The 26,184-nt window shown below is 33.2% G+C and overlaps 3 protein-coding genes and 3 pseudogenes across 8 annotated transcripts; all 6 read left to right on the forward strand.

Moving 5' to 3' along the window:
• Nucleotides 1–69: 69 nt before the first annotated feature.
• LOC146933385 (uncharacterized) lies at nucleotides 70–5,359 on the forward strand. 3 transcript variants are annotated; one of them, XM_085705177.1, is made up of 8 exons: nucleotides 70–302; nucleotides 821–941; nucleotides 1,104–1,253; nucleotides 2,337–2,402; nucleotides 2,576–2,650; nucleotides 3,342–3,471; nucleotides 3,768–3,893; nucleotides 5,069–5,359. In XM_085705177.1, the coding sequence occupies exons 3-8, from the start codon at nucleotides 1,105–1,107 to the stop codon at nucleotides 5,207–5,209; spliced, it is 687 nt and encodes a 228-aa protein (XP_085561303.1). In that variant the 5' UTR covers nucleotides 70–302; nucleotides 821–941; nucleotide 1,104; the 3' UTR covers nucleotides 5,210–5,359. The 3 variants fall into 3 exon arrangements, with proteins under 3 accessions (XP_085561303.1, XP_085561301.1, XP_085561302.1); XM_085705175.1 differs by lacking the exon at nucleotides 5,069–5,359 and adding an exon at nucleotides 4,132–4,527; XM_085705176.1 differs by lacking the exons at nucleotides 821–941; nucleotides 5,069–5,359 and adding an exon at nucleotides 4,132–4,527.
• Nucleotides 5,360–6,204: 845 nt separating this feature from the next.
• Nucleotides 6,205–7,448, forward strand: LOC146933386 (fasciclin-like arabinogalactan protein 12 pseudogene; annotated as a pseudogene). Its single transcript, XR_015007445.1, has one exon. The product of XR_015007445.1 is annotated as a fasciclin-like arabinogalactan protein 12 pseudogene (transcript).
• A 1,599-nt stretch (nucleotides 7,449–9,047) lies between these two features.
• LOC146933387 (fasciclin-like arabinogalactan protein 11 pseudogene) lies at nucleotides 9,048–10,329 on the forward strand (annotated as a pseudogene). Its single transcript, XR_015007447.1, has one exon. The product of XR_015007447.1 is annotated as a fasciclin-like arabinogalactan protein 11 pseudogene (transcript).
• A 2,035-nt stretch (nucleotides 10,330–12,364) lies between these two features.
• LOC146933388 (fasciclin-like arabinogalactan protein 11 pseudogene) lies at nucleotides 12,365–13,635 on the forward strand (annotated as a pseudogene). Its single transcript, XR_015007448.1, has one exon. The product of XR_015007448.1 is annotated as a fasciclin-like arabinogalactan protein 11 pseudogene (transcript).
• Nucleotides 13,636–14,389: 754 nt separating this feature from the next.
• Nucleotides 14,390–15,372, forward strand: LOC146933389 (uncharacterized). The gene is made up of 3 exons (XM_085705179.1): nucleotides 14,390–14,596; nucleotides 14,745–14,910; nucleotides 15,017–15,372. Exons 1-3 carry the CDS (start codon nucleotides 14,533–14,535, stop codon nucleotides 15,099–15,101), a joined length of 315 nt encoding a protein of 104 aa, XP_085561305.1. The 5' UTR covers nucleotides 14,390–14,532; the 3' UTR covers nucleotides 15,102–15,372.
• A 2,376-nt stretch (nucleotides 15,373–17,748) lies between these two features.
• LOC146933390 (cysteine proteinase 15A-like) lies at nucleotides 17,749–19,898 on the forward strand. Its single transcript, XM_085705180.1, has 4 exons — nucleotides 17,749–18,251; nucleotides 18,901–18,978; nucleotides 19,387–19,606; nucleotides 19,711–19,898. The coding sequence occupies exons 1-4, from the start codon at nucleotides 18,048–18,050 to the stop codon at nucleotides 19,896–19,898; spliced, it is 690 nt and encodes a 229-aa protein (XP_085561306.1). The 5' UTR covers nucleotides 17,749–18,047.
• Nucleotides 19,899–26,184: the final 6,286 nt, after the last annotated feature.

The raw sequence follows: 26,184 nt of genomic DNA on the forward strand, positions 1-26,184 counted from the left end.
CAGAATTGGGCCGAACCCTGTCTCCCATATGAAACCAATCTACAGAACTGATTCATCCTCCACTCAACCGCCGCCGCCACCACCTTTTCTCCCCCGACCATCGCGAAATCAGCCTCGTTTGGCTAGAAGAATCGAGTTTTAGTTTTTTCCTTCAAACAGAATCACGAAAGGGGTAGATCCAAAAATGATTCATCTCTTTTGAAAGAATTTTCCGACCAATCGAGTATACTCCACAACATACACGAAAGAATCACACACCAAAATGGGCATCCAAATTATTTTCAGTTTTCTCTCCATAAATGGTTTGCTACGTCTACTACTTTGATTCTCTTTATTCTTCTCATATATTTTCTACGTTATTCCTTATTATGTCACGTAATGCTATGATTTCAGTTTTGGAACAAACTTTTTGAACTACAGTGTGAATTATTCAAAATCATTTTACTGTGTTCCCTTTCTCATATTACTAGATGATTGATTATGTCATTGCAATGTTAATTAGGATTAGAAATAAGTAAGATGAAGAGAGCGAGGATAGTAGTACAGTACCTTTTCTTTTGAGGACGAAATGGAAGCACTAGAATCGGAAGACAAAATCGAGGATAGTAGTACCTCTTCTTTTTTAAGCAAATTACTAATATAAATGTATGTGAGGGATACAATACAATTACAATTACAAAATCAATATTTTTTGGCAAAACATGTTTTTGAGATTACAACTTACTCATGTTTTATAAGTTTAATTGCTCCCTCATCCACCACTTATAACTCACGTTTTATTCGCTAGTGGTTATATATAGTTTTTATTTTGTTCATGTAGGAGTGTAAACCCTTTTCTCTTTTTTCCGTTCGGCTGCATTCTCTCCTTCCCTTCACTCTAGTCAGTCTACACCACTATCTACCTCATTTCTGCACATTTTCGGCTACACACACTCTTCCAGGTATGAAACATATATTTTCTAACACTAAACAAACCTCATGAGAATAGGAACAAAATCACGGAAATTAATAAACAATGTTTGAATCCTGTTTGTGTTTGTGTTTGTGTTTGTGTTTGTGTTTGTGTTTGTGTTTGTGTGTGTGATGTTTTTGAATTCGTTCAGGATGAAGATGATGTCATTGGTTCGGCCACTCTTGATGAGGCGAGGATTCAGTACCAGCTCTGAGAAAATGGTTGCCTCTGTGCTGTTTGAGAGATTGCCTGTGGTTATTCCCAAAATTGACCCTAATGTTTATGCTTTTCAAGAATTCTCGTATGTTCTTTTTCTACTTTCGTTTTCATTTTTATTAATTTTACTATGCTCTGCTTGGATTTTAATTAGTTAATAAAAGCATCAAAAGTAAAATGGATTTCGGTTTCGGTTTTAATTTAGTATTGAATTTGTAGTCATGTGAGTGAATTGACAAATTGTTCATTGAAATTGCAAACATTGATCAAAGTGATTATGGTGGTTGAAATGGAGATGAGGCTCGGGTGACTTAACTTGAAGGGGGAATTCTATCGGACAGTTGTAAGACTGGCAATTTTGTATGGAACAGAGTGTTGGGCGGTGAAGAACCAACACGAGAATAAAATCAACGTAGCAGAGATGAGGATGTTGCGTTCGTCGTGTGGTAAGACTATATGAGATAGGATTAGAAATGAAAATATTAGAGAGTCGAGGTAGCACCTATAGCAGAAAAGATGGTGGAAAATAGACTTAGGTGGTTTGGGTATTTAGAGAAAAGACCTATAGATTCTGTAGTATGGAGAGTAGATCAAATGGAGGATAGTCAGATCGCTAGAGGTAGAGGGCATTTAGGAAAGACTTGGAGATTAATGAATTCGACCAAAATATGGTTTATGATAGAACATTATGACGTCATCTGATCCATGTAGCCGACCCCACCTAGTTGGAAAAGGCTTGGTTGTTGTTGCTAATACAATTTCAGGATGTTCTTGCCAATTTGTAAAATACAAATACTGTTTTGACCAATACTCACAATTTTGAGGACCAGTTTGTCTATTCAGTGAAATTTGGTTTGTCCACATTTTTTAAAAAAGGGTAATATTATATATATGATGTGAAATATTAACGCTTTCTTTCTCTTTTCTAAGATGGAAAAAATGAGTTTGTCAAAAGAAAAAGATGGAAAAAATGAGGTTAATGTCTGAAACACAAGGGTTTGCTGTTAATATTACATAGTTGGTAATTGTGCTATATGGTTTGTTTAGTAAACTTGAAGCTGCTTTAGCAAACGTTATTATTTTCTTCTCTTCAGTTGTTTGTTGTACTTACTGATATTGTGGCTGTTCTTGGTTTATAACTAAATTTTTATGGGGTTTCACTGGCTAGGTTTCGATGGCGGCAACAATATCAACGCAGATATCCTGATGAATTTCTAGACAGATCCGATGCAAGGTATGGGTACTTAAGTAAGAGTGGGTCTATATTAATTTTTTTTTTGTTATTTAGAATTGATTCATCTAAAAGAGAGATATCTTGAGATGATCTGTTTAAGTTATGAAAGAAATGGCAAAATACTGATAGATCCTTCTTTTCATCTACTATCATGAAAATTGTTTACTTTCCAGGGGGAAAGGTGATTATCAGATTGACTATGTGCCAGCACCGCGAATCACCGAAGCAGACAAACAAAATGATCGAAGGTATGCACCAATTTAGCAGACTGATCATTTGTAATTTACTATAAGAAAATGTTTCATTTCAATTTCTGGAATATATGAAGTAAAATATTAAGTAGAATAAATGATAGATATAACAACTGTTTTTAATAACAAATGTTTATGATTTTCTCCAATGAATTATTAACTTGTTCTTATATTGTCCTCGTCTTCCTTTGGAGCGAGCATGTCATTTTTCTTTTCTTCTTTTTTTTGAAGGAAGGAAAATGTCCTTTTTCTTTGGTGTGGTATTTACTACAAATGTTCTTAAGCAAGGAATATTTAGTTTGTTTTTTTTTCGCACTTACCTTTATTGTTTTTTGATCGTGTTTTAGCTTTGAAATATTGGTGATTAAATAATGTTGATGCAAGATTGTCATCAGATATTTAAGGTGTATCGTTACCTGTTAGTGCATGTTCAGTCTTTAATTAGTAATGCTATACTGTTATTGTTAGTTCTAACTGAGAAATATATCAATGTGAGGGCAGGATAGGCCAATCCTCTCCTGTCTCTTAGATAATAATAGAGTCAAAGCTAATATTATTTTGAATGAGAGACATGAAAACCTAATTAGGCCATTTGCTTTACCATTGATAATTTTTTTTAAAGAACTGAAGTTGTCTTCAGAGATAATTGCTGTGTGGTTGAATAGTCTCTTATTACTTGCCTCTTTAGGTCACTACAAAGGGCTCTTGACAGAAGACTTTATCTTCTTCTCTTTGGTGATGCTTATGGGGCTCCAAGTGGAAAGCCTGTGTGGCATTTTCCAGAAAAAGTATATGAATCAGAGGATACCATGCGTAAGGTGAACATTCTTATGTGGTTTTCCCCTTCTTATTTCCTATATCTTCCAGTGTTGTTAAATAGCAGCCTTAGCGATGATATATCTATAGCACTTTAGCATAGCAGAATTTGAATCAATTGATATTGTTTTGTGCTATATTTAGTACAAAATGTCGTCATATAGTTGCTATAGTGGTGCTATAGCCTATAGCACTATTGCATAGCGGAGTTTGAAAAAACCACTATTTTCTGTAATCTGCAATTGACAACACTGATATCTTGTTTTCACTCGTACCTTTTTTATAAAAAAAATTGCAGTGTGCAGAATCTGCCTTGAAATCAGTCTTAGGAGATCTTTCAAATACATATTTTGTCGGAAATGCTCCGATGGCCCATATTGTTGTTCAGCCTAAAGAAGAGCAGACAGGATCAACATCTTTTAAGGTATGTTTGTAGGAAATTTTGCGTAACTTCAATCTACTGTTGGAAGGTTGACATCTTTCAATATGTTATTTCTATCGGTATGTGTTGGCATTTTGTGAAAATGACTTTGTAGGCCTTTTCAATTTGTTTGGTTGTGCAACATAATTCCAAAACTAGCCTTTTCAATACTTCTGACTTATTTCTCTGTGGAAATTCATTATACTTGCTCATTCTTTCCTTTACCCAAATCTTCTGTCAGAAATTCTTCTTCAAATCACAAGTAATTGCTAAAAACAAGTTCGACATTGGCAAATGTGAGGACTTTGTTTGGGTGACTAAGGATGAATTGATGGAGTATTTTCCTGAGCAAGCTGAGTTTTTAAACAAAATGATCATTAGCTGATGACAGTGGAGATGGTTGTTTAATCAAAACTATTACTTAGTTCTTTGAATTTTGAAAGAAGATGAATGTAACAGTTTCTGGGATCAACAAAAGGTGTTTGAATTAAAATTAGATTTAACATCTCAGTTTGAGGCCATTATTTAGAAACTTATTTCTACTTGTCAGCTGGGGTGTCAGCTGTATTTTGGTCGTAGTTTGTGCTGTAATAACAAGTTGCCATGGTGATTATGATGTTGAGAATATGTTACCCAATTTTGCAGCTGTTGTCCATGGATATATCTTATTAGCTAGCTCACCAACTAGTCTTGTTCTGGTGTCTAAAATAACACTTTCTCCTACTTTTTGATTTAAAATGTTTTGAAAGGAAATGGTGATATCGATTGTCAAATTAATTTAGTGTGAACTGTAAAAACTTAATTAAAAATAAAAAAATATCAATAGATTATATTGTTTGTTTGATTTGATTTAATCTAAACTTAACCAATTTTTTTTTAATGGAAAATTTAACCAAACTTTTACTCATTATTTTATTGAAATTATTATTACTCGTTTTTGCACAAGTAGTAAATCACAAAAAAATAACTGTATTAATTAGTTAAGTTTAAAATTAACTTAAGGGCACTTGTTGGATTATATGATTTAGAGGAGATTTCATGATAAGTATTTTTAGTGCTCATTTCGGCCAACTCTCGATTATCTTTCTTTGGTTGAATGACTGTATTTCTACGATACTCGTTTTTCCAATTATAAAGTATGACTAAATGATTCTACTCACATTCGACCTATTGTCCAGGTGGTTTGGCCAATCGTAGGCCAAGAAATATTGGATGGTGGTGTAGGCGGAGTAAGGACTACAAAGTTCTCCCATACATATCACACTAATGACATAGTTATGGAAGAAGAAGAATTGGTTACTGTAACACTGAATGTTTGATATCATAGTGAAATTACCAAAATCAAGTTGAACCTCCCAAATATTTCAAAGGTACTACAATCTAATGCCTCTGAATAACATGCCTGCAAGGCTACAACCCACTTTGTTATAAGATTTGAGGTTATAATAGTCCAAGAATATATATTTTAAGTTATTTTTCCGTTAAAAAATAAGATTGGAAGTTGTTTAATACATTAAAAGCAAACAACAATTTCCAAGGGGGACTTCAGGCTCAAGAAAATCCAATCATTAACATTCTTGAGGTTTTGTCAGGAAAATAAAAAAACATTCTTGAGATATATATGGATCAAGCACTTTGTACAAAATCAATTCAATTGAGAAAAAACCTCTTTTGATTTTAGGCTGCAATTAACTTGGATAGGTAGGAATTCCATTTGAAAATGGTCATAAGGAATCCAAAATAGTAGTTTTGAATTTTGACATCAGTGTGTGTGGAGGTATTGTCTAACCATATGAACACTGAAATTAATTTTTTTCTTATACTCACAACTTGCTTGTATAGAGACAACAAAACAAAACAAACTTATAAACAAAACTTATGGGATAAAATTATAAAACTAGCCTTAGCAAACAGTTACTGCAGCTTGCTTAACTGTGATTGATTTGATTTCACATCCATCTTACCTGAATTATAAGAGAGGTACTTCCCTTTCTGCATTAATCTATCTATATATATATATATATATATATATATATATATATATATATATATATATATATATATATATATATATATATATATTCATCTTACAACCAATTGAGTTCTTACTTCTAATTCAATCTTTCCTACATTACCAAGCAAAATGCAATGCCATAAGTAGCCAAATCCACATCTCTATCAACTCTGATACACCACCTTAATCTTCCAAAGATTAGATATCCCCTCACAAATACAACTATACCTTATTTTTTATAACTAAACCTTTGTACCGACCTAGCATCTATAAAAAGCACCATGCTCCATTACACCTTCCACACATCAAACACTCTCAATACTAACAACTACACACATTCATTACAATTCTTCATTTTTCAAAAGCTGCAAAGCAATCTAGATTTTAAAGCCTTCAATTACCATTAAAAAAAAAATGAATCAAATTTTCTTGTTCTCACTCCTACTACTTGCCTCTATCTTCTCAATCACCACTTTAGCTCAATCACCAGCTGCAGCACCAAAAGCACCAGAAAAACCAGCACCTACAAAACCAGCCCCTACAAAACCAACCCCTTCAACACCTGCTCCAGCACCAGCAAAACCGTTAGTCCCAGCATTACCACAATCACCTACAACAAATCCTGATTCGTCAGGAAACCAAGACATAATCAAGATTCTAAGAAAAGCCAAATCATTCAACACACTAATCCGTTTGCTCAAGACAACACAAATCATCAACCAAGTCAATGCACAGCTTGTAACTACAAAAAATGGAGGCTTGACAATTCTTGCACCAGATGATGGTGCCTTTTCAGAACTCAAAGCTGGTTACTTCAACTCCTTGGGAGAAAGACAACAAAAAGAATTGATTCAGTATCATGTTCTTCCTGAATATGTATCAAGTTCGAACTTTGATTCTCTCAGCAACCCTGTGTTGACACTAGCTAGTGATAGCCCACAAGGATTTCAGATTAATGTGACTGCATATGGAAACAGTGTGAATATTTCAACTGGTGTTGTTGATACAACCATCACTGGAATCGTTTACGCTGATAAAACACTTGCTATATATCATGTGAATAAGGTTCTTATTCCTTTGGATTTTGTTAAGCCTAAAGCTAAAGCTCCAGCACCAGCTCTTGCTAAGGCACCTAAAGCTGAGAAAGAGAATTCATCTGCAGATGATGATGATCAGACTCAGGCACACAAGGATAGTTCTGATGCCATTAGCTTGAATAACATGCATGGAATATCAGTGTTGATTTCCCTTGGAATTTCTCTGCTTGCAGTTGCAGTAACAACTATGTTGTGATGTTGAATAACATTCATTTGCAAGTTCTTTTCCATATTTCCAGAACAAGAATGATGCTGTTGCTTTGGACTTCTGCTTATCTTTCTTTCTTCTTGGCTTGTTTATTCATTGTGTAGGAATTAAGAAAAGTGTTGTTTGTGAACTACGTGTGTACCGTTCTGTCTGCTCTGTCATTTGTTTTATCATTGAAAATGTTTATATAATTGTTTTATTGTCTAAGATAACAAAGAATATTTAATTCCTGAGCTAAACTTTATGCATTTAATTATCTGCAATGTTCAGAATCTTAGTCTGGGAGTAATTGAGTAGCATAGATCACATAACTAAAAAAAGTACCCTCTTTACAAAATACAAGTAAACAAAGTTAGCACTACCATTGCACCCTGTGTTGGTAAGTTCATTTGCACACGTGTTGGTTTCATGCAAAAAAGGACACACCTTAGCCTCGCCCAATCAAATTTAAGGTCACATCTCTTGCATTGTACTCTACATAGCACGCGAGGTCTTAGTGTCATGACTTTAAGGTCAATTTGACTATGCCAACGAGTAACAAGATATGAGTCTTCACGTACGTGCATGTGTGCTTCTATTGATCCGTCCGTGTGTGTTGCTTGTCTACTAGTACTTACATGTGAGCACCGCCGTTATTGTGGGAGGAGGGAGTAAGATTTACCAGTACATGTCGTTTAGTATGTTATTGTGACTTTACTCATCACCAATTCATACTCACATGCTAAATTTAGAAGTAACATTAGTACAACCATTTTTAGCGCAACTTTTAAACGGCTCTTTCTTATATTCTCATTTTGCTCTTATTCTAATAAGTTTGTCCCAAATATTGTCACAAAATAGTGTACAAATATCATTACTTTTAAAAATTGGACTAATCATTTCCATTGTAACAATATAATACGCCCTCCTTCGTGTGCGATCCATTTGAAAGAAAAAAGTTTCAAAATAAGTGACCTATTTCAACTTAAAAGAAATATTACTTACAGTTTTTCCGTTGTGCTCTTTAATTAATACAACTTTTATCATTCTTAATTTAGTATTTTTTTGCTTTACATTTATTGTAATGATGAATATATCAATAGTTGACAAGATCACAATGATAATTTAGTATAAACATTTTTCTCTCTCTTTCATTTATACATTTTACTTAATCTTGATGAAATAGTCAAAGGAGGGAGTATAAGATTGGATGACTCAATTTGTACAATTAAAACTAAAAGCACCAAAATTGAAATTAATTCTTAAAAATATCCTTTGATTAACAATTACAATAAGAAAGTAGTCATTCCATTATCACTCTCAAGTTTTTTAAAAAAAAAAAATCACTATTACTGTTTTGGTAGCTATCAATGGTGGAGGTATTAGTACATCAATCTAAGAAACTTTATATCTGGTATTAGGCCCTCCATCCTTTCCTATCTGTTTCAGACAATTGCAATGCAACCTATGGAACTAAATTATATTGAGTTCTATCATCCTCCAAGTTGATGGAAATACTAAACCTATATGCAAACGAATCGTCCCCTTTCCAACCATATTATATTATCATTAAAATAAAAGTGCATCCAACTGATTGTAAGTTGTAACAATGATGTGAAATCAAATAGTTGCATTGCATGCATTTAGTACATTTTCATATACTACTTTACAGCTTCTAACACTTCCTAATCATTCACAAATCTTACATATCCCTCACTAATTATCACAGTATGATGATACACCACCTTCATGACAGGCAAATAAGATACCTTTCTGATAAAACATTGCACCTAATTAACCAATCATTAATTTTCCATCTCCCTAAACTATAAAAGCCAACCCTTTCTCCCTCTTCCTCCACAACACTAGCAAGCAACACAACACACATTTGAATTCCAACAATTTCTAACAACACATAAAAAAAACCAAAAATGAGGAATATCATGCAACAATCTCTCATTTCCACCTCATTTCTTCTTCTAGCAATTACTTTCTACACCTCCACCACTTTAGCCCAACTCTCACCAATTCCACCCCCTACAACATCATCTCCATCACCACCCTTACCATCAACAACAGCATCACCACCATTACCAGCAACAACAGCAACAGCACCATCACCAGGATTAAGCACAGTTCCACTTGTTCCAACAACACCAACTGGTGCACCATCACCCACCATAACAGTCCCAAAAGGACCCACCATTGACATAATCAACATTCTTCAAAAAGCCAAAAGGTTTTCCGTTCTAATTCGTCTTCTCAAAACAACACAATTAATCAACCAACTCAACTCGCAGCTAGTATCATCGCCATCAAGTTCAGGAGGGTTAACAATTTTCGCACCAGAAGATTCTGCATTCTCCAAACTCAAAGCAGGGTTCCTCAACTCCCTCACTGATAGACAAAAAGTTGAACTCTTACAGTTTCACTCCCTCGCTTCATTCGTTTCGATTTCAAACTTCGATACCTTAACCAACCCTGTTCAAACACAAGCCGGTGATGATGCTAGGCTTCAACTGAACGTCACTACTTACGGTGGCAGTCAAGTTAGTATGGCTACCGGAGCAGTTAATGCTACCGTTACCGGTACTGTTTATACCGATAGCAAACTTGCTATTTATCAGGTTGATAAGGTACTTATGCCTCTTGATCTTGTTCTTCCGGCTAAGGCTCCATCTCTGGCTCCGGCGCCAGCTAAGGGTTTGTTGCCTAAGGCTGGAAAAACTAATTCATCGGTTGTAGACGATGGCAGTGGTGCTGGTAGTGATGATGGTGATGGCAAGGATTTACCTGCTGATGTTTCTGCTGCAGGGTCTGTGATGTGGGTGAATGTTGTTGTTTTTGGAATGAGTTTGGTTGGTGGAATTGTTCTATAAGGTGGATGAATAAACAATATTGATGGAGCGATTCAATGATTTTTTTAGTTGTGATTTTGAGGTTTTATTGTGTTCTGTTTTGTTTGAGTGATTCTGTTTTCATTTGAGTTTCTGCTATTTGTTTGTAGAATAGGGTTAAAGTTGAAAAAACATGTTTCTGCTATTTATTCTTCCTATTTGTTCCTTTTGTTTGGTAACTTGTAATTTGTATTTCTTTTATGGATTATTGGAATCTAATTTATACATTTTTTTTTTGACAAAAGAATCTAATTTATACATGAGGGGCTTAGGTTCTGAATTTAGTTTTTTTACACCCGTATAATAATCGAGCGTTCCTTAAAAAAAAAAATGATCAAGCATGGTTATGCTAGGGTCAAAATGATTCTCAAGGCACCTTCTCCGTGATCTCCTTTTATCTTTATCTTAGCAACAAGGTATTCCCTCTGTCTTCCGAGTCACAAAATTCGGTTATAGCAAAGGTATGGGGAAGTTATGCTCGATCAAAAGTGTTAACCTTTTCTTAGCAATTGGTTATGCACCATCTTTCTACAAGAAAAAATCTCTTTAAGAGTTGAGTGATAGGTGAATTAGGACATGGAAACCGAGGATCGCTTGTTTACCACTTGTGATTTTGCTAGTAAAATTTGTTATGAAAATTTCAAATGCCTTGGTGTGGTAATAGTGTTACCGGGGAACGTTGCTAGAGATTTTTCCACCTTTGATCCGGAAAGGAAAATATGAGAAGGTGATGATGTTAGTTTGGCATATTGACTATTTGGGAAATTGGAAGGCAACGAATGATAGAATCTGCAACGGAAAATGAAAATCTACAAAGATGGCGGAGGTGGTTGACTCGATAAAAGGTTTATCTTGGTGTTGGTTTTTAGGTAAAAATTCGGGAGAGTCATGTCATTACTATGAAGGGCATATATTTCCAATAGATTATATGCTAAGGCAATAGAGTTAGAACTAAATTTTGGTTGAAGGTGAAGTACTACCTGTACTTATTCCCATGGAAATTTAGTACCACTTGTACTTAGTTCCTCTTTTTATCAATAAATTTTGTTTTCTGTTCAAGAAAAAGAATTTGAGTTTATGAATAAATTAAATTGGACAACAGAACAAATATTATAAACGAAGTTTGAGTGACGTTAAGAGAAGTAGGATTGAGATGTGGAGGGAACGGAACTGTAACGGTTTGGATGAAATTCTCAGGATGGAATCTGACATTGGAGCCTCACGGAAATGTGGACAAGACAACAATGTTTAAGTTCTAGTCTAGAAGATGAAATCATTGAACTTAACTATGGGGCGGTTGAGACCTCTGACTTGCAAGATTCGTGAGCACTACCATGTGAAGGAAATACAGACCTGAAACAAGGAACTCACAATGAAGAAGAAGAATGAAGGGTTTCTTTCATTTTGGTCCATGTACCACGTCATTTGGTCCTTCTCATTCGAGTCTCAGTTTTTTGTATCGATTTAATGTCCCTATTTAACATTGGGGAATAAAATGACTAACATAATGAAGAATTGAGGATTTAATTAGATTATCATCTTATTAAGATATCAATTTGGCAACAAGTTACACTTTTTGAGACTAAAACGTTGGTTTGCACATTATAATCTTTTTCTACGCTGAAATTATGAGTCCTAATTTGACATAATTTATGGCTTGAATGTGATTATACATTGATGGTTGATGCTTTAAAAAACAGTACTCTGATTCCTTGAAAGTTTTTGAATAGATGGCTGAATTGTAACAATTTTACTAGCCAGATGTGATTCTTGTTTACTCACATCTTCAAAGACGGAAACATGTGTGCCGACAAGTTATCTAATTATGATATTTCTATCGAGTTTTGTTGATGTCATTTGATTTCTTCTTTTATTTCAGGACGAATTTTTTAGAAATAAGATTTTTCTTCCTAATTAAACGCATCTTCTAATATTGATCTAGTTGTTTCTACTTCAATATCCTTGTATCTTGATGAGCTAGCATGCGTACTTTTAGCCGTAAAAAAGGTGGGTTCTAACACTTCATGCAGATGGATTACACGCTTGTACATATTAATACACCTTATAGGCTCTAACACTACCTATCATACACAAATCTTACCTCCCTCACCACTTATCAGTTACAATACTATGATACACCACCTTTCCATGACAGACAAAGAAGATTTGTTCTATCAGAAACTGCACCATTTCTGATAAAAGCATTGCACCTAATTAACCAATCATTAATTTCCATCCTCCTAAGATATAAAATGCAACCCCTTCTCCCCTCTTCATCCACAACATCACCAAGCAAGAATAAGCACTAGTATACTCCCACCATTTCTAAACAACGGTTCAAAAATCCCAAAAATGAAAAATATGATGCAACAGTCTCTCATTTCCACCTCATTCTTTCTTCTAGCAATTACTTTCTACACCCCAACCACATTAGCCCAACTCTCACCAATTCAAACCCCAACAATATCATCACCCTCACCACCCTTACCATCAACAACAGCATCACCACCATTACCAGCAACAACAGCAACAGCACCATCACCAGGATTAAGCACAGTTCCGCTTGTTCCAACAACACCAACTGGTGCACCATCCCCCACCAAAGCAATCCCAAAAGGACCCACCATTGACATAATCAACATTCTTCAAAAAGCCAAAAGGTTCTCCGTTCTAATTCGTCTTCTCAAAACAACACAATTAATAAACCAACTCAACTCGCAGCTAGTATCATCACCATCAGGTTCAGGAGGGTTAACCATTTTTGCACCAGAAGATTCTGCATTCTCCAAACTCAAAGCAGGGTTCCTCAACTCCCTCACTGATAGACAAAAAGTTGAACTCTTACAGTTTCACTCCCTTGCTTCGTTTGTTTCTATTTCAAACTTTGATACCTTAACCAACCCTGTTCAAACACAAGCCGGTGATGATGCTAGGCTTCAACTGAACGTCACTACTTACAGTGGCAATCAAGTTAGTATGGCTACCGGAGCAGTTAATGCTACCGTTACTGGTACTGTTTATACCGATAGCAAACTTGCTATTTATCAGGTTGATAAGGTACTTATGCCTCTTGATCTTGTTCTTCCGGCTAAGGCTCCAGCTTTGGCTCCTGCACCGGCTAAGGGTTTGTTGCCTAAGGCTGGAAAAACAAATTCTTCGGTTGTAGATGATGGTAGCGGTGCTGGCAGTGATGATGGTGATGGAAAGGCTTTACCTGCTGATGTTTCTGCTGCAGGATCTGTGCATTGGCTGAATGTTGTTGTTTTTGGAATGGGTTTGGTTGGTGGAGTTGTTCTATAAGGTAGATTTGATGGAAGGATTCTGTGATTTTTTTATTTTTCTGTGTGATTGATTCTGTATTTTGTCTTGGCTTCTGCAATGTGTATGTTACTGTTCTACATCTTTGCTCTTTTGTTTTGGTAATTTGTAATTTGTGTTTCTTTCATGGATTATTAGAATCCAGTTATTCTTGAGGGGCTTTTGGTCCTTAATTTTTCCCTACGTTCCTTTGTAATTGTCATTTTTACATAAATTTTTTGTTTCTAATCAACTGTCATAATTTTCAAAGTTCAATACATCATTAATATTGATCCTTAAAGTTGATAATTCTTCTTGGATGTCAGACTTTAGGCCAATATCTTTTGGTGCGTTCTAAGAGGTTGAAGAAAGTGATAATATTAATTCAGCTTTTCTGAATCTGATTTTGTTGGGTCAATATCCTCTACACTTTTTTTTCTCTCGCTTCTTTTCTTTACCAAAGTTTTTAATTTTAAAATATAAATAATAATGTGATCTAAGATGGTCAATTATTTAATATACACCTCAAAATTATAATAATAAATAGAGAAAATAAAAATAATATACACCTCAAAATTATAATAATAAATAGAGAAAATAAAAAAGATCTTAACTCGAATTTTTTAAGAATATATTTCCAAAAGATTTCAGATTTTTTTTTAACAAAATATGAATTTTTAAACACAAAAAAAATATGAAAATTCATATTTAATTCATGTTTTGTTATAAAAAAAATGGTGAGATTATTACAATATTCGAAACATAAACAAAAGTCAGAGAAAGTTTTTAGCGAGTAAAACGAAAAGTTAAAAATATTTATAAGAATTAAAAACATATATAACCTTTTTTATTTGATAGCAACCATTCTTTTAAGGTGATGAAATTCATGAACTACAAAGTATATTTTATTTTAAATATGTTTTCTTTTTTAGGAAAGAAAAAAAATGTTAAAAAATCCTTATTAGCCTTTTTTTTTTTACTTATCAAACCATTAAAATTCCGAAAAAAAAATCATCATAAACGTATTTGGCTCTAAATTGAATCTAAATGCCAATCTTTGTTAGGGTCTCTTTTTAAATAGGATTTAAATTGCTTTCCCCTTGTGTGCTTATAAATATTGTTGGTTGATATGCAGATTACAAATTGACAAATGACAACCAAGGCAGGAAAAATGAATCATAATCATAAGCCTTTGTTTGAGGCCAATAACAAAGGTATGGTACTGATTTAAAGCATTACAGTCACAAAATCAACTCCTTGTACATAATTTCATGTAGTTAATTTTGCTTTTATTTTATGAAAAATAATTTTGCCATTTTTCAATCCTATACAAATAATGTAATCAATCAAAACATGTTGCAGAGAAAGGGGTTGATGGTGCTACAAGAGCTGAATCTGAGGAGGTTGTTCATATAAAAGTTGAAGATCCTCAAGTTGCACCAAAGAGTCCTGTTCTTTCTCGTGTGCCATCAAGTCCATTGGAGAATACTGAATTAGCACCATTGTGTTTGTGTCCAAGAGGAAGATGGTAATTAATTTTTTTTAATACTTGCTAGTTTCAATAATTTTTATATCCAATTTCAAAAGTTTAACCATAGACTTACTGTGACATTTTTTTATTGATTTAATTTCAGGTATGCAATTTGCGGTTTCTTTATTCTGGTTTGCCTTGTAGCAGTTATCCTTTTTATTATTGATATTGTTCATCATCATAAATAAAGCTACATGTTAATTTTCTCAATTAGAGAATGGAAAATGACGTTAGGATGGTTAGATGCATGTAAAATGACGTCAAATGTTTTTGGTGTTAGTTTGTTAGATGCATGTATTTGGTGTCTGGATATTAACATCCCAACAATTCTATTATGTGAGCAATTGAGAGCATTATAGGTACAAAGAAATATGATATGTTAATAACTTTCTAGAATATGCTAGAGTATATTTACAAATCTTTTACTAATTCTTTTAATTTTACTATTTTTTATTTATATATTTTCCTCTCAAAAAACAAATTTTTATTTTTTTTTATAAAAATTGTAGGTAGTTTTTTTTACCATTTTCACTGAATAAGTGTAAGAAATTTTACTTTATTATATATTAATTAATGAAGATGTAAATTAGCAAATGCACACCTTTTTTATTGGACTAAAAAAATCTTCTTTTACTACTAATAACCATTTGCGATAACATAGAACAGTATTAGAGAGAAAGAAACGAAGCAACGGATCTAGTACCTGATTGACAATACTATGAAGATTGCTTTTTAGGCCCCCTAAAAATACAAAATGGAGCCTACGGTATTAGAGTCCGGATGCATATTTTTCAAGTTTCTTTTATAAACCTCCGGTATATACATACCGTAGTGCAAATAGCTATATATATAAAAGTTTCTTTTAAACCTTCTGTTTGTTTCAAATTTATGTCTCTGATTAGTCGTTGTATATTATATCAGAAGAGGAATCAAATTAATAAAAAACAATAATAATTGATTGATTCTCTGTGTATTTTATTGCAGATTGGCCACTTAGCAAAGTGAGTTGATCCACCATCAGTAAGGGAGTGTGAGTGAGTCAGCGACAAGAGGGTAACATTAGATAAGAATAGGGGAGAGAAGAGAGAATGGTAAATGGTGTAATGTAAAAGAAGACGTCTGTTTGGTATGTTTTTTCATATGAGCAAAATGGTCCTCCCGTAGATACATACCGGAATGTTCATAATTTATATACAGCACACATGACAGAGGTTAATTTTGTCACTTTAGGGGGCCTAAAGAGATATGGAGGGGGCCTAAAAAGTAACCTTCCAATACTATCAAAATTCTTCTTCTTCTTCTTCAAAAAAATAAAGTCTACCCTTTTTCTTCTCTTAATCCCACCCCCTTTTTTCATGTTTTGTTCTTTCTTAACTCTTTATCGTTTCACATAAAAAAATTAATTAATTACTGAAGCAATTTCTGGAGGGTTAAATTAAGATAAATACTATTGAAAATTAAGTCAATGCTGACATGGGTCATTTAATTGAAATGTCATTCTTCTATCGGTTTAAACATTTAATAGTCCTTTTGCTCAAAAAAAAAAACATTTAATAGTCCAAGGAAAAGAAATTGTGAAGAAACATTCCCAAAACACACTACATTTTTAGGTGACAACAATTTTAAACATCTGTTGTGGCACACGGTAGGGATGAAGTTGAAAGCTATGATGTAATTGAGGTTTGTAACCATGTCATATTAGTTCAATTTCTACGCAAGGTAACGGGCGACTTTGATTCAGAAAATGAGCTAGGCCATGGTGGATTTGAGCCGTTTAAAAAGGTGAACTAGAAGACGGGACGAAAATAGAAGTGAAAATAATGGAATGTGGAGCTATTAGAAGTAGTAAAGGAATTGACTCATTTCAAGCTGAAATTGTTGTTCTTTCTAAGGTTCAACACCGACATTTGGTATCCCTATTAGGCTACTCCATTGAAGGAAATGAGAGGCTTTAGGTTTATGAGTACATGTCTCTTGGTCCTCTAAACATACAACTTTTCCATTGGAAAATCTTACTCCCTCCGTTTCAAAATACATGTCCAAGTCAACCGCTTCACACATGCCAATGCATAATTTTGACTGTTAATATCTTTAATTATCTAAAGTAAAAAATTATAAAAATTTAATATTTTGAAAATATTTGTCGAGACAAATCAAACAACATCTTACATGCTAATATTTGTATTTATAGATTAGTTAAAAAAATATGGTCAAAGTAAGTCAAGTGAATAGTGCACATTGCAAAAAATGGACATGTATTTTGAAACGGAGGGAGTAAATCTCTTGAGCTTTTGTGCGATGATTTTCTAGCAAAAGTTTCTGATTTTGGTTTGGTGGAACTTGCACAAGATGGTGACAAGTTTATGGCAACTACAATTGCTGGAACATTTGGATACCTTGCACCTAAATATGATTTTTTTTTTTGGGGCTTAAAATCGCCTATGCACATTCCTTTTGAATGCTAAATTTTTTTAACATTCAGCATAGACAATAGTATGATTTATTTTATGGGAATAAGAATAAATCTCTGCATATTAGTACATAGTTTCTCCCTAATCATTGGATTTTATAATTATGTTCTTAGAAGTTTTAGACATTTGAGACTTAAGGTTTGTTGTGTAATTGTAATACAATTTAAAAGAGTGACTTCAATATTTATAAATATATGAGTTATACGATTCTTGTCAGAGTTGTCATTAAAATTTTGAGTGCCTTGTCGAAAGTATGAACTCGGTACCCTATTTTTATTATAAGTAATGCATGCATGCACGCGCACACGTGCACATACTTTGTGTGTGTGGGTGGGTGGGTGGGGGTGGGGATTATGCGGTTGCGCACCCTAAAATTCAAAGGGTCGCCACTGATCCTTGTATTTTATTTCTTAGACTAGTGTTATATTGATAAAATATAGATGTGATTATATCTCTACAGTTCTTTAATTTTATTTTTTTTTTGTAAGTTTGACGTGGGCCGTTTCTGAGATTTTGAGTGTCGTGTGTGATGTATGAAGTCAGTGACCTACTTTTTTAAAATTAACAAACACGCACGCGTGCATGCAAGCACATTTATTGTGTGTGTGAGAGACCAACCAAATTATTTTTGTCAACATAAGCCTCAACTTGAATGTAACCCTAATGTATATGTGTTTTTGTATTTTTCTTCATAATTTGAATTATTCATCATTTGTTGATCCATGCGGATTGAGGTGCAATCTGTTAGAGGTATCTCTAATTAATTTACCTAGAAAAAAGCTTAGTGGTACTTTGAGACCTTCACTTGTCATTCTAGTTTCATTACTTGAAATTAGACTTGTAGGAAACAATGTCACTGATTTCCTAGTAATTTTACTAAATTGGATTCTCTACTTTGTTGGATTTAAGAGAAAACAATTTTGAACTTCCATTGCTAAATTTTCATGATGGTGTCAAGACTATTGAAGATAACCCTCTTTTTTTATAATCAAACTCGAAATAGTCCCCTTTATATTACAATGCCCTTAACTTATAACGGCAGACTAATTATCATGCTTATAGGACTGAACTTCTTATGAAAATAAAAGCACTCAAACCCTTTACTTCTTTATATGTTAGGTTCAACAAAGGGAAATGGACAGAAGATATTTTACTTGAGAGGAGGGAAGGAAAAGGAAAATAAGGATTTAAATCGATGTTTTGTTTGATTGAGAGGGAGAAAAAAAAATAGAAGCTACATTTAAGAGTAAAAAATTTCAATGCAGATAGGCTCATGCTTTTTTTAATACAAAATTATCATACGTTTTATTAATTAAATGTCACCAAGTGATGTAGAACTATTACTAAGTTTGAGAATGGCTGATAATATGAAACTAGTAAACAAATGTAAACAATCAAAGCCTTGCATAATAATGTTATGACATTTTCACACTTTTACTCTTCAAATTAGTTCTGCTTTCCATCTTAACTGCAATGGAGCCTTACATGATAATGTTCTGCTTTCCATCGTAATTAGGGTTCATGCGGATCTTGCTGGTCATTCAGTACCACTGAAGCACTCGAAGGTGCAAACTTTTTGGCCACTGGACGCCTTGTTAGCCCAAGTGAGCAGCAGATACTGGACTACGATCAGATGATATTTCTTTTTGTTGTTTTTGTTTTAAAAAAATTAGGTTTTTTTGTTGTTGTTATTTTTTCAGATTTCCCCTTATTTTGATGTTTTTGGTTAATTTTATAGTGATGTTATTAAGAGACTGCCCCTTGAAGGAGAAGAAACTGATACCATATTAAGAGAGAAAGAATATGAATGAAAAGTGTTGTTCTCATTACTTGTGAATGAAGATACAATGAGTTTATATACATAATGTGAAAGTACATGATAGCCTAAAATAGAAATGGAACACTATAGTACAACTAAACACTCTAAACTAAATTACTTGAAGTACAAGTTATTTCATCTTTATGTGTACTAGATGTATTAAAAATTTATGTGTCCGTGCAGAGTGATTCTGGATGTCAAGGTGGTTGGATGAGCAATGCTTTCCAATGCATAATCCAGGTTGGGGGATTAATGGCAGAGAAGGAATACGCCTATGCTCGAAAAGAAGGGTCGTGTAAATTTGAAAAAAGCGAGATCATGGCTTCAATTTCTAACTACAGCGTGGTTTCTACAGATCAATACCAAATTTCTGCCAGTATAGTGAAGCATGGACCTGTTTCAGGTATCTAGTTGCTAGTTGTTGTTCTGCTAGTATATTTGTCTTTGCTCTTCCAAAAAATAATTAACACTTTACATTACTTACTGATGTTTGTTTGTTTGGTGAAGCTACTATTAATGCAGCTTGGATGCAAACTTACGTAAGCGGTGTTTCATGCCCAGACGTATGTGCGAAAGAAGATTTGAATCATGCAGTTCTGTTAGTGGGATTTGCCAAATTTCAAATTTCAAACTGTAATCAGTCTAGGAATGTTGAATCAAACTCTAAATTGGAAAACTCAAATAGATTTAAATAAGTAGCAATAGTGATTGGTGTTGTAGTTTTTACATTTGTAGTTCTTTTGGTTGTTTATATCTTTATACCATATTGTTTGAAGAAAAATAGAAAAGTCGGGTTTGATAGTTTTAAAAAAATAATTAAAAGAACAACATGATTAATGATATTTTTTTTACCAATAGTTCAATGGTTTGATAGTTTTAAAAAAATAATTAAAAGAACAACATGATTAATGATAATTTTTTTTACCAATAGTTCAATCACACTTAATTGATTTTAAAAAATATTTTATAATGTCCGTAATATATAAAATAAAAGTAAACTCTCATCTCTTAAACCATATTAAAGTCGCTGAAACACTCTAGAATATTAGCGAAATAAAATTCGATTAGTGAATGTTCAATATTCGCTTAACCAAATTATGACGCTAAGCCAAACTGTCTGGCTTAACCAAAAATTATGTTTTGGATCCTCCCTCCATGTTCTTGATTGTTTTCAAAACCAAAAAAAAAAAAGTATGTGAAAAGAGTAACATTACAATGAAATTTCAACATGACCTAGATTTCTCAAATTCACATGACATGGGGTGTTTTTATAATTTTTTTTTGCAAAATAAGTTAGTACCAGCCTTAAAATGTATAGGTAAGTAAATGTCATTTTGGCACTTATCAGTAAAACATGAAGTCAATGCCCTACTTTTTTTTATAAGCAACATGCATGCACGCGCGCACACAGGTACGCACGCACCCACACATACTAACTAAGTTAAACATTTGGTACCTAAAAAAAATGGAGTCTTGTTAAGCTGCGCCTCTAGCATGCCTTCAGAGACACCTCTGCATAGGCCCAGTACCGAAGTTTAAGCTTGCAAAAGCATCTTATGACTCTACTTTCTTTTGTCAAACAAAACATGGACTTGAATGTAACCCTAATGTTAATGTCTTGGTTGGTTTTCTTCATGATTTGAACCATCCATCATTTCAAAGCATTTTTTTTACAGAAGGAATGGTATCACCACTGAATAATGTGAAATTAGTTAATTTTTGTTTATATTTTAAACGACTAAACATGATTTGTTTGCCCATATTTGAGACTGAAGTAGCATGTGTTGAGTGTTAGCTTTGAAGTTGAACACAAGTAGTGATGCTTTGTAGAGAATGGTTCAAATTCAATGGCTTGAAAAAGGGCATAGATTTGTGTGTTAAAGTTAACTAACTAACTTTTCCTTTAAAAACTATAGAGGATGGATACTTGAATGTTACTTGCATTGCAAAAATTGTATGGTTAGTTTAGGTCAAAGAAAGTCTAATTGATACGTTTGGATTTCTTCCATGCTTCAAATGGTTTAGGAAAAATGACAACAGAGGTAGCCAAGGCAGGAAAAATGAATCATAATATTAAGCCTTTGTTTGAGGCCAATAACAAAGGTATGGTTCAGATTTAAAGCATTACAGTCGCAAAATTAACTCCTTTGGAACGGTGAACTGGGTTCATAATCTCAATCATGCCCAAGTAATCGTCAAAATGTTTTACCTCAAGATTTAAAGACTTCAAATAAGGTTTAGGAATATCAGAAGCTTTTTTGTCAAATTTACACTCTATTTCAAACCACTTGACTGCATAGCAATGTGGTTCTTCCATTCCAAATGGAAAAGGGATTGACATGGCTCCACATTTTGACTTGCAGCCGTATTGTGCTATGATTCTATGTTCTTGTGCATATGGTAGTGGAGGAGACATGAGGGATATTAAGATTAAAATGATGATATGAAGCATTGTGAATTGTCGGATCACATGAGGGAGACCTTAAATAGTAAGACTTTATAAAATTTGATGAATTTCATGCATTGGAAATTGAAATATTAGACTTTTTAAATAAACATTTTCTTAATTAAGAATCCTTAAAGAGTGTCTTTATGACACTCGTTAGCAAAACCCTTAAAAATATACGAGCTATAAGATTAATGTCAAAATTTTCCTTAAAATTTTGAGTTCCCTGTCAGAAGTAAGAACTCGGTACCCTATTTTTATTATACGTAATACATGCATGCACGCACACACGTGCACATACTTTGTGTGTGTGTGTGGATTATGTGGTCGCGCACCCTAAAATTCAGAGAGTCGCCAATGATCCTTGTATTTTATCTCTTAGACTAGCACTATATTGATAAGATATAGATATGATTGTGTGTGTGCGTGCGCGCGTGGATGGGTGTGTGGGTGTGTGGATGGGTGTGTGGATGGGCGCACACGCGCGTGTGTTGAGAGAGACCAGCTAAATTATTTTTGTCAAAATAAGCCTAAATTTGAATGTAACCCTAATGTAATATGTCTTTTTCGATTTATTTTTTCTTCATAATTTGAATTATTCATCATTTGTTGATCCTTGCGAAGAACGTTTGGATTGAGGTGCAGTCTTAAGTTAGAGGTATCCCTAATTAATTTACCTAGAAAAAAGCTTAGTGGTACTTTGAGACCTTCACTTGTTATTTCTAAGTTTCATTACTTGAATGAAATTAGACTCGTAGGAAACAGTGTCATTGATTAAGTTCCTAGTAATTTTACTGAATTGGAGTCTCTAACTTTGTTGGATTTAAGAGAGAACAATTTTGAACCTCCACTGCTAAATTTTCATGGTGTCAAAGATTATCATCGAACGTAACCATCTTTTTTTATAATCAAACTCGAAATAGTCCCCTTTATATTACAAGTCCACCGCCTTTAAGTGAACAACATTCACCACCCCTTCTTAGCGCACCTTCATGTAGTCAAATTTCAAACTGTAATTAATCAGCCTAGCACTGTTGAATCAAATCCTAAACTGGAAAACTCAAATAGATTTAAATAAGTAGCAATAGTGATTGGAGTTGTAGTTTTTACATTCTTTTGGTTATTTATATCTTTATACCATGTTCTTCGAATTAAAATAGAAAAGTAGCGTTTGATAGTTTAAAAAATAATAATTAAAAGAATAACATATGATTAGTGATCATATAATAGTTCAATCACACTTAATTGATTTTAAAAAATATTTTACAATATCCGTAATTTATAAAATAAAAGTAAACTCTCATCTCTTAAACCATATTTTACTAAAATAAATATTCATGTTTTTGGCTAAAAATTATATTATTGTTAAAATAAATATTCATGATTTTGGCTAAAAAAATCAGGTTTTAATTTAATATTAAACAGCATTTGCCACCATGGTTGACTCGCATTAAAAATATTCAACCTTTTTTCTTTTTCTTTTTTTAGGTCGATTTTTTTTATTGTTTTTAATATATTATTAATATTTAATGTAATCATTTAAATGAAGTTAATTTGAATATCAGTTTTATGTTTTATACTTTATTTATACAATTTTTTCCCTTGCACCAGTTACGTGAAGTTATTTCTTTTTGTTTTTTTCTTTGAAAAATAAAAATGAAGTTAAAGTGAGTAAATTAGAGTAACCGTTGAGGGTAATTATGGAAGTAAATTAGGCTACACCAAAACAAAAGTATTGCCTTTATTAATAGGTATAGATAAAATTGTGACATCTCATACTAAATACATTACCTACTAAGAACATCAACTTCACTAAAGAGCACCAAGCATACCAATATATATACAAAAAGAGATTAATTCAACTAAAATAAAGTCATATGAATAATTATAAGATTACATAAATAAGAGTTCAGCTAAATAATAAAGTCTAAATTCAAGTAAAATACTAAAAATGCCTAAACCATATTATTTTTGGTAGTGACCTAAACCATAATATATATATATATATATATATATATATATATATATATATATATATATAAGATTACCTAAACATAAATAAATAGATTACTACATAAACCAAGTTCTTGCTTCTTCAAACAGCGACACTTTCATATCCTTCATCACACAAACAGATCCAAACACTTTTTTTTGAGGTGAAGCACGTCCCTCATTGAGGTGCAGAAGATTGATGGCTTCCCTTTTCTTTCCTCTTCTTTTGAACGTATGTTCCAATCCAAAATATTATGCTTGATACATGAAATGCAATAATAAAAATTAAACCACAAATCCAACTTACGATAAAGTAGCCAATAAGGCGGAAAGTTCTTTGAAAAGAATGAAGATTAGGGGTTAGCATTACCACAGAAAGAACATACGAATATGCAAAGGTAGACAGCACAGTCAACATTCCAAATGATAGCACCCACATGAACAACCTATGCTCTAGTCTAACTCCACTCACGAGAAGGAAACACACTGTTAGAGAAGCGAAATAACAGATTCCGGTGGTTTTCAAGAACTAAGAATATACCTCAGGTTCTACAAACGACATTACAGCCTGACCAGCACCAGCACATATCCTTTGATCATATTGATCTACAGGTGTGCACATTTTGGTAATTTTCTCGGGGGAATAAACCCCACCAGGGGGTTTATGGTAGTTTGATAAGTAACATATTTAAAGCATTACAGTCGCAAAATTAACTCCTTTGGAACGGTGAACTGGGTTCATAATCTCAATCATGCCCAAGTAATCGTCAAAATGTTTTACCTCAAGATTTAAAGACTTCAAATAAGGTTTAGGAATATCAGAAACTTTTTTGTCAAATTTACACTCTATTTCAAACCACTTGCCTGCATAGCAATGTGGTTCTTCCATTCCAAATGGAAAAGGGATTGACATGGCTCCACATTTTGACTTGCAGCCGTATTGTGCTATGATTCTATGTTCTTGTGCATATGGTAGTGGAGGAGACATGAGGGATATTAAGATTAAAATGATGATATGAAACATTGTGAATTGTCGGATCACATGAGGGAGACCTTAAATAGTAAGACTTTATAAAATTTGATGAATTTCATGCATTGGAAATTGAAATATTAGACTTTTTCAATAAACATTTTCTTAATTAAGAATCCTTAAAGAGTGTCTTTATGACACTCGTTAGCAAAACCCTTAAAAATATACGAGCTATATGATTCTTGTCAAAATTGTCATTAAAATTTTGAGTTCCCTGTCAGAAGTATGAACTCGGTACCCTATTTTTATTATACGTAATACATGCATGCACACACACGTGCACATACTTTGTGTGTGTGTGGATTATGCGGTCGCGCACCCTAAAATTCAGAGAGTCGCCAATGATCCTTGTATTTTATCTCTTAGACTAGCACTATATTGATAAGATATATATATATATATATATATATATATATATATATATATATATATATATATATATATATGATTGTGTGTGTGCGTGCGCGCGTGGATGGGTGTGTGGGTGTGTGGATGGGCGCACACGCGCATGTGTTGAGAGAGACCAACTAAATTATTTTTGTCAAAATAAGCCTAAATTTGAATGTAACCCTAATGTAATATGTCTTTTTCGATTTATTTTTTCTTCATAATTTGAATTATTCATCATTTGTTGATCCTTGCGAAGAATGTTTGGATTGAGGTGAAGTCTTAAGTTAGAGGTACCCCTAATTAATTTACCTAGAAAAAAGCTTAGTGGTACTTTGAGACCTTCACTTGTTATTTCTAAGTTTCATTACTTGAATGAAATTAGACTCGTAGGAAACAGTGTCATTGATTAAGTTCCTAGTAATTTTACTGAATTGGAGTCTCTAACTTTGTTGGATTTAAGAGAGAACAATTTTGAACCTCCACTGCTAAATTTTCATGGTGTCAAAGATTATCATCGAACGTAACCCTCTTTTTTTATAATCAAACTCGAAATAGTCCCCTTTATATTACAAGTCCACCGCCTTTAAGTGAACAACATTGACCACCCCTTCTTAGCGCACCTTCATGTAGTCAAATTTCAAACTGTAATTAATCAGCCTAGCAATGTTGAATCAAATCCTAAACTGGAAAACTCAAATAGATTTAAATAAGTAGCAATAGTGATTGGAGTTGTAGTTTTTACATTCTTTTGGTTATTTATATCTTTATACCATGTTCTTTGAATTAAAATAGAAAAGTAGCGTTTGATAGTTTAAAAAATAATAATTAAAAGAATAACATATGATTAGTGATCATATAATAGTTCAATCACACTTAATTGATTTTAAAAAATATTTTACAATATCCGTATTTTACAATATCCGTATTTTAAAATTGCGGATATTTTACAATATCCGCAATTTTTTTGTTTGTTTACATTTTATCGTATGAAGTTTTCACTGTCCTATAGTAGTGATTAAATTTAGCTGGAGAAACTGTGAGACACGTAAGGTGAGTTCTCTCCTCCCAACTGATTTTTTTTCATACGCAGTATCTGAAAAATCGAACTCTTGATCATTTTCTT

The sequence above is a fragment of the Medicago sativa genome, chromosome 4 (genome assembly GCF_051527215.1).
Source record: "Medicago sativa cultivar Bolivia chromosome 4, Bolivia_mono, whole genome shotgun sequence".
NCBI classification, from domain to species: domain Eukaryota; kingdom Viridiplantae; phylum Streptophyta; class Magnoliopsida; order Fabales; family Fabaceae; genus Medicago; species Medicago sativa.